The sequence below is a fragment of the Leptosomus discolor genome, chromosome 25 (genome assembly GCF_034619465.1).
Source record: "Leptosomus discolor isolate bLepDis1 chromosome 25, bLepDis1.hap2, whole genome shotgun sequence".
Taxonomy (NCBI): domain Eukaryota; kingdom Metazoa; phylum Chordata; class Aves; order Leptosomiformes; family Leptosomidae; genus Leptosomus; species Leptosomus discolor.
In genome coordinates, this window is record NC_141415.1 from 7,210,992 (window position 1) to 7,221,706 (window position 10,715).

Genomic DNA, 10,715 nt, shown 5'->3' on the forward strand with positions numbered 1-10,715 from the left:
GCGATCGCTGCCTGCGTCTCTTGGCCTATTTCGCAAGCGAGGAACACCACACGCTGAAACGATCGGGGGGGAAAAATGGCAGCAAGTAGGTACCGAGGGCAGCGGCAAGTGAGGTCACGCGAACACTTACGGCCTCCTCCTTCTAAAACTGGAGGTACAGGAAGCTCTTAGAGTGCCTCAACTTTTTCAGTGGGCCCGAGGAGTAGAAAAACAGGTCAAATACTTCAGCGTTGCAAAGGCGTTTGTGTCATTAATTCTGTGGACCCTTTCATGAAAACCTGATGCGAAACGGCTTCGCTCTGACCTTTCCTGTGTGAAAGTTCTCTCCATCCAGCCAGAGCCTCCGGTCCCTACGGCAGCCCAAAACGCAGCTGAACCTTTTATTTACGACACACCATCCCTCACAACTCCCTCCCCTCCTCCTGAGCTGCTGTCACACCTCAGATTTACAAATCGCTCTAATCAGCTCTCACTCTCCCTCACCTTTACTTTTTAGGATCCCTCCCTGCCTCCCCCAGCTGCAACGCTCACCAGGGATTGCGAGAGCCTTCCCCACCTCTCTAAATCCTCTTTTCTCCTGCTCTGGTTTTACCCCCCTTGCTCTTGGAAACACGGGCTGCAGCCGGTGCTCTCGGTGCAGCGGGGGAAGCCCTGGTTGCTCCCACAAGGCTCAGCCACAACCTGCCCCGGCCACGCAGCTCTGATCTCGCTTTCTGCGAAGGACGACAGCAACACCTCAGGGGTAGCGAGGATTCCTCACAAATAATAAATTTCAAACTGAAATCTTCCTGTCCCTTTCCCCGCACAGGCCTTCGGGAGCGCAGCCCTTCCCACCTGCCGCACACCAACAGCGCACAGCGCTTTTAAACATCCACGAGTGACAAAATTAATCCACCAACTGGAAGCCGCAGCCCCTTGTTTTAGCATCAGAGCTGCCTTTTCCCAGCCTGGAACAAACCCCTCGCGAAACACTTAAGGAACACACGGCAAAGCACTCACTGCAGAGCTGCCGCGCCAGCGAGCCGGTTACGGGGCCGCGTCCGCCAGGGCGACGGTGACACCTCCGCTCCGGTGGGAAGGCTGTCTCAAAACTCCCCGCAGCACCTCTGTTGACCCACGAGCGAGCTGTGCCCCAAAATTTAAGCCAAGAGGAGCTGAACAGGCTGCAGGGCTGCCCAGGACACCAGCGGGACACGCTGCAGCTCACAGCTCACCTCCCCACACTGGAGGGCACCAGCCTTCCCGGCAGATTATAAGGAGGGCAGGGGAGGAGCGGGACCAGGTGCCCTGAGATCAGCACATCCCAGGAACTCATTGCACCTGGGACGGGGGAGCTGAGCCAAGGAAACACCAGGTGCAGCCCCGGCTAATCCACCCCCCGGGGATTCCCCCAGGGACCTGGGACAAGAGCTGCTTTGGTGGGAAGTGGCTTGAAAACGAAGCCTGGCCGAGAGTCGAGGGTGTCATTTCTGTCCCCAGGAGCCCCCAGGTGACACCGGGGCTGGGTGTTAGGACGAGGACGTGTGTTAGGAGAGATGAAATCCCACGTGCGGCCGCGCTCTCGTGGAGGCGGGAGGAGGGCCGGGACGTCGCGCTTGGGGGGCATCGGCTGTTTTGCTGAGTCAAAGCCGGCGGCTGGGAGCCGAGGGGCTCGTGCGAACGGCAAAGTCCACTTGGGCTCAGCAGCCGCAGGGAGTTCCTCGATGGGACCGATTGTTTATATAAAATTACGGGTATTTTCAGGCGCTCTGCTGAACTGGAACCGGGGAAAAGAAAAAAATAGAAGAGCTTGTGCTGCTTTCTGGCACCAAAATCCTGGCCTGGAGCAAGGCTGTGGGCAGGCGGCGGGTGCCGCAGCCCCCAGCCCGGCGCTGCTCCCATGGGAGGGCAGGACGGACACGAGCACCAGCCCCAGCACACGGACACCAGCAGCCCCACCTCTCCCACCGAGGCAGGAAAAGTGCCTGGAAAGACTTTTCCCTCTGACAGGGGAAGATTTTCCCTCTTTTATTACCAGGCACAACCTCGTCTTAGAAAAACGGCGATCAGAGCAGCGACCCCTCTGCCCAGCGATGCCCAACTTGGACGAGGGGTGGGAGGGAAAATTAACGGCGAGTCAGGAGGGGAGCGTGAGGCCGGCCGAAACTCTGAGCTCTCACCCACACGCACGGGAAGAAACGTTGTGATTTTTAGTTCTGCTTCGGTTTCCTACCCACTGAAATGAAGTTTCCTTCTGCCAAAGTCCAGTGACCACATTTTCGGCGCAGCACCGATCCTCTAACAAGCAACATCATCAGATTAATGAGTCCTTTGCAGGCAGTGAATAAGTATGATTCATTATTGGCAGCAAGGCCGCTGCAAATGGATTTTTTGTGGTGAAAATAAATAAATAAGGCTATATAACTGAAGGGCCGTTGATGAAGTGTAGACCAGCTTTAATCACAGTGTAATTGCTGCCATCAGTTCTAATTATTTATAAATATTTTTATAATTGTGGAAATTAAACAATTAGACATCCTTCCTTCCCTCTTCTAAATCTAATCAGTTAAAAGTTCAGGATGCAGTCTGGGGCTGCCGCTGCTGAACACGCTTCACTCATGGGCTGAGAAAAATATTGCTTCACCTTTCTCCTAAAACAGCTCCCCCCCAAAAAAAAGCAAAGCGCTCGCCCTTGGCGCGGAGCAGAGCCTCCATCACCGCTGCTGAACGGACGGGCCTGCGGCCAGGCTGCCCACCAGGCAGCTCGGCAACCGGCCGAACACCCAGCGGAGCCGGGGCCGAGGCAGAGCTTGGGGGCACCGCTCGGTCCCGGGGCTCCCGGCGGGGTTCCAGGGCCAGGCGAGCAGAAGAGGCGTCTCCGCCAGTGAGGACCCGGCTCTCGAATCTTGCCCCAGTGACACATTTTCCTCCATCCCGGTGAGGAAGAACGGCCCTCCCCGGGCAGGCCGGTTAATTACCCGCCCGGCATGGGTGGGCAGAGCACCTTGGAAGTTAATAACCGAGATTTACCGGCGTGCTGGAACGGTGCAGAAGGAGGTCACGCTGCTAATTCTCCCGTTGCTGATCCCAGCAGATAAATCTACAGTACACCGGGAAACGAATTACCCAGAGACGCAGCATGAAAATGGATGGTTCTACTTCCTCGCTTAAGGCCAAGTGTTGACTTTGAGCTGAGCCCCCCCCGCACCCACCGACGCCGAGCGCCGACTCCCAGCTCCCCGGCAGGAGCTTTCCCACAGCACCTCGCTGCTGGAGGGGAACGGGTGAGGGGAGCAGAGTCCCTCCTCGGGATGTGGGGAGCTGCCCGAGGCGCCTGGCAGGCTGCTGGCCCCAAGCCTCCTCCTGGGCTCGGCCAGATCCCCCCGACACCCCTCCGACACCCAGGCACCTCCTGGAAATCTTCCCGCACTCCTGGGTTTCTGCTCTCCCCCATTCCCTGCAACACCTGATTCAATACCCAGCATTGCTAAACAGCATAAATCCAGAGCCATTCAGTCTGTCCCAGAGCAAGATAACTTCCTGAAGCTTATTGCAGATTTTTACAGGGTTTCTTATATATTTTATCTCCCTGTACACCCACGCAGGCTGGCGGCTGTTCCACAACCAGCCAACCACCCTCATGGCGGGGGCTGCCACCAGAATCCACCTCCTTTCCCCTGTGCTCGTTAGCGTAGGCTGTAACGAGCCGGGTGGTTTCCATCCCAATAACTCCTCAAGCCGGGACAGGCACCAGAGCTGGGCTGGCCCCTAGGGGCTGGGTGTTGTCCAGCCCCATGGGGGGACACCGGCGGGCCCCGGGGAGCCACAGCCCCACGGACAGGGTGGCAGCCGGGGCTGCCCATCCTGCTGCGTCCCCCAAACCTCCCCAGCTGCTCCCAGGGCCGCAGGAGGAGGGTCCCCAGGGAGTGAACCAGGGTGGGGGACGGCAGCCATCTGCTCGGGAGCCTGGGGTCTGCGGGCTGTCGTGGCCGCGCCGTGCCGCGTCGCGTCTGGAGACAGCCGAGTGACAAACGAGGTTAATGTCCCGCGAGCGGGAGCTGTCACTCCGCGTTAGGTCCCGGGTTTCACCCTCTGTGGCACCACGCTTCGGCGTGCACCACGCAGGGGAAGGTGCTGGCAAACCCGTACGGGACTGCTGCGGATGCCGCGACCGAAGAGGCAGCTTGTGGGGACCAGGGGGGACCCTGGGCATCGGGAAGGGCTTGTCCCTGCCAGGCCACGATGCCACACGACGCCTGGGTCTGGTCCGATGGGGACGGGAGGGCAGGGAGCGGAGCAGGGCCTGGCAAACCACTTCACAGGGTCCTGGCACGGCGTGGCTCAGGGACCGGCACCATGCCAGTGACCTGAGCCGTGCCGCAAGAGCCGAGCCGCGGGGTGTTCATTTATTGAAGGCGAAGGCAGGGTTACCGGCGCACCGAGTGTCGTGTTTCTGGAAGCGCCAGCCCGGGAGCACCCAGCAGAGCAGGACGGGGCTCTGGGAAGACATCAGCTGTCAAGGGCACCTTCGTCCTTCCTTGGTGGCCAGGATGTCACCGGGGAGCAGGGCAGCCCTGGCACAGGGGGTCGTGTCAAAACCGCGAGAGCGGCGCCCTGTGCCCGCCCTGGACGGACACACACCAGCACACACTGGGCACAGGCTCCAAAGTAAAAGCCAACTTTATTGTCGTATAAAGAACATAAAAGGTCCCTTAAACAAAACACATATTGGGTCAGACGGTCCCGGGCACCCCCGCACGCCGCGGCCACGAAAGCAGCACCCGGGGCTCACGGTGGCTCGGTCGGGTCCCCCCCAGCCCCTTTTCTCCACGGCCGGTCGTACGGAGGGGGGAGCTGCCGTGGGGCTGTGGGCCCAGGGGATGCCGGGGTCGGAGCTGGGGCTGAGGCGGTTGTGCGTTGCAGAGCCCCTGGTCTGCGCCGGGAGAGTAGGCACTTGTGGAAGGGTGCGGGCGCCACTCCCGGCCAGCCCCGTCCCACGGCTCCCGACGGCACCGGAGGACGGGCAGCAGCCAGGAGCCAGAGCTCTGCCTGCGCCGAAACGCGCTGCCCGCACCAGGGTCTGAGGCCGGACCTGGCAACAAGCCCCGCGCTGTGCCGGGGCAGCCAGAGCCAGGTCTGGCCTGGTACAGAGGATGTTCAAGCAGCTTTGGTTGGTGCTCTTGGTGAATTAAGGCAATTTGACTTCAGTTGGTTTAAAAAAAAGGGCAAACCCAGCAAAACCAGCTCTCTCAGGGGCCAGACACTCAGTTGGAAAAGTCTGGGTCTGCTCTGGCTTTGCTCTGAGTCACCGCTTGGACCCTGTGCACCCAAAGGTGGGCACCCACCCCCACCCACGCCGGCCCCCCCGGCCCCGCCTCTACCTACCGACACCAGGAACCCGCAGCCCAATACTGCCAAGAAGGGACATCGGGGCATTTTAGGGAAGATTCAGGCTCCTGCCAGCGGCATCGGAGTGGGGAAGAGGCCGAAGGGGCCGCGGCAGCTCCCTCCGTCCCTGCTTCCCGTCACAGTGACCGGTCGGCAGCTTGTGAGTCCTTGAGCGAGAGGTGGGAGCTCTCCTCCGGCGGCAGATCGGAGCAGGCTGCTGAGGGGTGCTGCCCAGCTGCAAACACCCACCCGTGCGGTCCCCAGGGAGCACCGAGGGGAAACCTGCTCCCCCTGACATCCCGGCAGGGCTGGACCCCCCGCCTGGACCCCTCGGTTCCCCTCCATCAGCACCCGCTTCCCTTGGTGGCCCCGGAGGGCTCAGCCCCCGGGGAGCTCATTTCCCATTTGCTTCTCATAGAAACTTCATGCTCCAAGGGGGAAGGTGCTGGGGTTGCCCACCAGCCCCCCATCTCCGAGCGGGACCCCCCCACACCCCTCGCTCTGCCTGGCCCAGGGGTGCCGGGAAAGGAGCAGGGAGCAGCGGGAACTGAGACGGGAGATGGGGTGGCAGCGTCCAGCACGAGAGCTGGAGCGGGGCACCCCCAGACCTGCCTCTTGCCTTTCCCAACCGACGTGTCCCCACCTCCTGCCCCATCCTTTGGTCCTGCCGGGCTGCGGTCAGAGCCCCTGACCCTCCCGGGGCCAGTGACCCTGCAGGACACTGGCCACGTGGCCGTACCGCTCGTCCCCATGGCCCAGCCCTGCCCGCTGCCCGTCCAGGCAGGGAGCCAGGCCCAGGCTGCCCCGCGCTGCCAGGAACATCCCTCAGGCAGCTGAGGGTAAGCCGGGGAGGGATTAAAACATTGATTTCGTTAATGCCCCAAGGGATCTCTGCAAAGGAAATATAAAAGTTTCAAATGAAGTCTGAACGTCCAGGTTTTGGAGAAGTGGCCGCGCGCCGGGGGGATGTTTGGGGTCTCTCTGGTCCTTCACAGCACAGAGGCAGCGGGCGGATGCCAAGGCTGCTCTGCGCTCGCCGCTGATAATCACCCCCGGCCACAGCCGCTTCGCCCCTCGCCGTGCCAGAGCCAGGCACTCACCAGCCGCAGCCCCGCTGCCAGACGCCGCTTCCCCGAGGAGAACAGAACAAATCTGTGACTGTTTCTGTGCGATGACGGTGGCTCGTGACAGCTCCTGCAGCTGCGGCAAGCCTGCGGAGCGGCCGATCCCCAGCTCCGAGGGTCCCCGTGACCTGCGGGATGCCGGCGCCTCACACCACGGTGCTGATGGTGGACGACTCCTCCGACCTCCGCTGCTTGCTGGGCAGGGACTTGAGATACTCCAGGTGCCGCCGGGCGTCCTCCTGGTTCTGCCGCACGTAGTAGACCAGGTAGGAGATCACCATGGCGAACCAGCCGAACATGGTGACCAGCATGGCGATGTCCGTGGTCTTCTTGTACACGTTGCAGAAGTCTGTGTCGGCGATCACCTGCAGGAAAGCTTTGCCGACGTGCTCCTCCTGCGCGGAGGAGTCGCACATGATGCCGCCCGAGGAGCCGGCCGCCAGGTCCACGGTGCGGATCAGCTCCTGCAGCCGACAGTCACAGCGCCAGGGGTTGTCGGAGAGGTTGACCTTAGCCTTCAGGTTGCTGAAGGTGTCTTTGCTGACCGACACCAGCCTGTTGGAAGACAAGTCCAGAGAGTGCAGGTGCTCTGCCAGGCCCCGGAAAGCCCCGCTCTCGACGCTGGTGATGGCGTTGTGGGACAGATCCAGCTCCAGCAGGAGCGGCAGGTCCCGGAAGGCGTCGCGGGGCAGGAAGGGGATTCGGTTGGAGTCCAGGTAGAGCTTGTTGGTGTCGTTGGGTATGTCCCTGGGGACCTCGGTCAGACGAGCGTTGCTGCAGCGGAAAGTCTTCAGCCCCTCCTCTTCCGAGGGGTAGCAGCCCTTGGGGAATGCAGCGGCCGAGCGGAGGCAGGAGGCCAGGAGGAGGAGGCTCTGCAGGAGCAGCCACATGGTCACCGAGCGGAGGAGGACGCGCTCTGCCGCAGGCATGGTGCTGCGCTGCCTTGGTCACACAGCTGCCGGCCTGGCAACTCTCACCTGCGGTGGTTTCGGCTGGACTTGGGGCATCTGAGACGGAGACAGCAAGAGGACAGCGTCAGAGCAGGGGTGCCAAGAGGCAGAACCACCACTGTGCCAGCTGGAAGCATCGCACCCACCCCAGTGCAGCCTGGCCACGGGACAGGGACCGGGACAGGGAGCAGGACAGCCGGCATGGCTCACACCTGCTCCCATCCCCGGCCACCAGCGGCCTTGCTCGGGGTTCCTGTGCGGCAGGATCAGGCCCCGAGGGGCTGAGCGAAGTCACGTCTCCTGCGTGCCGGCAGCTGGGCTGTAACATACGGAGACGGCTCGGGCTGAGCCAGAGGCGGGGGTGAGCTCCCGCCCGCCAAGGTCACCGCTCGCCGAAGGCCAACACATCCTGCAGCGGCGGCCGGCGGGACGCAGCAGCGGGCGAGCCCTGGCTCCAGGCAGGCAGCCGCTGCAGGCAGCCCCCCGGGAATGCAATGGAAAACACATGCGGGCAGAGGCAGAGCTGGTTCCCGCTCCCCAGCTCCGCTCTCCGGCAGCGCCCGGGCACACGCAGACACACGCAGGGTGTTCCCCTTTGAGGGAGACTGGTGCAGGTGGGTGGCCAGGCACCACTGTCCCCTGCCCGGTGCCACCCCAGCCGCGTGGTCGGGCTGCCCACACCACTCCGTAACCATGGTCCCCATCCAGGCCTTTATTCCGGAGGGGAAAAACGTCAGCAGGAAAGAAACAAAAACAGAAAAAGGAAATTCACTGGAGCTGAGCGTGTAGCGAGTTCCCAGGGTGGCGGCAGCAGATAAGGGCCACGTCCGAGCCCTGTGAGCGTCCTGCCCGGCTTTCCCAGTCATGGGTCCTGCCACATCCAGGGGCCCCAGCCCGTCCCCGGCAGGGCCGCAGCAGCAGAGCCGTCGAGGCAGGGTGCAGGTGCTCTCCCACCATCCCAGGATTAAAGACAGCGGCGTAAAAGGGCACCCTGCGGCACCCCGTCAGGGAAAGCTCTGTGCTGCGGGAAGCCCCGTGCTGTGCCGCCCGGGCACCTCCTGCCTGCTGGTCCCACCACCCCACCGGCTCCCTGGAGCATCCTGACACCAGCAAAACCTGCTTTTAGGTGCTCATTGGGGCTCCCCAGCGAGGGGCAGAGGTGCTCACCCAAAAGTGGCCCTGGTAGCACAGCCTGGGCCAGCCCCCCGATCACTGGGCACTGTAACGCAGCTCAACTGCGCCAGAACACGCCAAGGTCACACCAGTATGGAGCTGACCCCTGTGCCACTGGGGCCCGCTGCTCTGGGCTCCTCGAGGTCCCCGAGCGGGGATCAGGGCTTGGAGCAGCCGAAGGGCACCAGGAACCCAGCCCCACGCCGGTACATCAGCGGCGGGGGGGGGGGGGGGGGGGGGCGGCCCCCCAAGTCTGCCAGAAGAAACCTGGGTCCAACGCTGCCCCTCGGGACCCCCCTCCCGCTGCCCGGGGGGCGAGCGCAGAGCCGGGCACCAGGGGAAACCCACTGGACTGGGCCGGGAGCCGGTGACCCTGGACAGGGGACGCTTCTTCCACGGGACCCGGGGGGGACTCCGCGGGTGGGATGCGGCTCTCCAGGGCTCCGCGGTGGGCTCGGACGGTCCCCAGCCTCGGTGCTCCGCACCACGCACCGGAGCGAGGATGGACACAACGAGCCCCTCGCCAAAACGCCGAGGTCCCCAACCCACAGCAGGGCACGGGGGTCCCCAAGCCCAACACCGGGGATCGCCGCCAGCCCCGGGGAGGGCGGCTGAGATGCCCGGAGGCCGTACGGGCGCCAGGACCCGCCGTGAGCCCAGCGCAGCCGGGGATACCCGGGGTTCCCCCCGGCCCCGCTCGGCACCGGGGGCGTTGCGGGCGAGGGAAGCCCCGGTGCTTCCCCGGGGGAAGCTCAGCTCGGCGCGGCGCTGCCGGGGACACCCCCCCGCCCCACCACCCCTCCTTGCGCCGGGGCCCCGGGTGTGTGTGTGGGGGGGGGGGGGGCAGGGGTGTCCCGGTGCGGACTTACCTGCCGTGCGCAGCCCCGCGGCGGCGGAGCGGCCCCGCGCCCCGGGCCGGAGCGGCCGCGCCCCGCGCAGCGCGGCGGGCCCGGAGCCGGCGGCGGCGGCGGGGCCGGTGGGCGGGATCCTCCGTCCGGGCCTCCCCGGGGCTTCCCGCCCCCGGCCCGCCCCGCCGGGGGGGGCACGCACAGCGCCGAGCACCCCCGGCCCCGCACCAGGGTCCTTTTCAGCTCCCCCCCCCACGCCCCCCCCCGGGGGGTGATCTGCACCGCGCCCCCAGCCCGGGCTGGAGCCGGGGGGGAACCGTGGAGACGGCGAGGAGCTGCCGGGACCCCCGAGCCCGGGGCAGCCGGTGCCAGCGGCTCCCGGGGAGCTCCACGCGCCCCCCCCCCCGCCGCCGCCCTCCGTCCCCCGCCGCCCCCCCCCCCCCCCCCCCCGCGAACCCTCGGTACCCCCGGGCCCGACCCGCGCCCCCGGGTGCTCGGCGCTCTGCACCCCCCGGCTCTGCCCCCGCCGCCCCCTCCCCACCCCTCAGGGACAGCAGGACCCCCCCCACCCCGGCGGGGTCAAGGTGCCCCCTCCCGCCCGCAGCCGCCCCGCCCGGCACCGGCATCGCTTACTCGGGGAAACCCGAGCCGCGGCGGGCAGCGGGGGGGGGCAGGAGCCGACCCCTCCGGGGGGGGCCGGAGCGGGCCCCCAGCTCAGCCCCGAGCTGCCCGGGCCGGGGGTCCCTAGGCCGGGCAGGGGGTCGGTGCTGTGCTGGGCCGCGCAGCCCCCCGGGACACCGGCGGGGCCGGCTCAGGACCATGGAGAGCGGCCGCCGTTACCGGGCCGGGCCGGGCCCCGGAGCAGCCGGGACCGCCGAGCGGGGCGAGGGCTCCGTCTGCCGCGGCTGGGACTCCCCCCACCCCCCGTGCTGCTCGGGACACCCGCAGCCCGGCAGCACCGGGGCCGGGGGCCGTGCCTTTGCCGTGCCACAGCGCCGGCCGCCCGAGCCCGGTCCCCGGTTCTCCTTGGCGGGCCCAGCCCCGCGCATCGACGTTCTCCCGCTGCTCGGGGAGGATAAACCGTTTAGGAGGCGCCTGGCCTGGATCTCGGCTCCATTAGGAGAACCAAACCTGACGGGAGAGGCGCAGCCAGGCAGGGCCAGAGCCAGACGCTCCCCCCGGGGACCCCCACACTGCAGCTGGGGCCGGGCAGAGAAGACGGGGCCAGGGCCGAGGCGGGGGCGCAGCGGGAG

At 65.5% G+C, this 10,715-nt stretch overlaps 1 protein-coding gene across 1 annotated transcript; it reads right to left on the reverse strand.

Moving 5' to 3' along the window:
* Positions 1-6,637: 6,637 nt before the first annotated feature.
* On the reverse strand, positions 6,638-7,420 carry LRRC3C (leucine rich repeat containing 3C). Its single transcript, XM_009954726.2, has one exon. It carries the CDS (start codon positions 7,418-7,420, stop codon positions 6,638-6,640), a length of 783 nt encoding a protein of 260 aa, XP_009953028.2.
* Positions 7,421-10,715: the final 3,295 nt, after the last annotated feature.

Excerpts from the sequence above, each read along its gene's own strand:
- LRRC3C (XM_009954726.2), bottom strand. The coding sequence starts at position 7,420 with ATGCCTGCGGCAGAGCGCGTCCTCCTCCGCTCGGTGACCATGTGGCTG.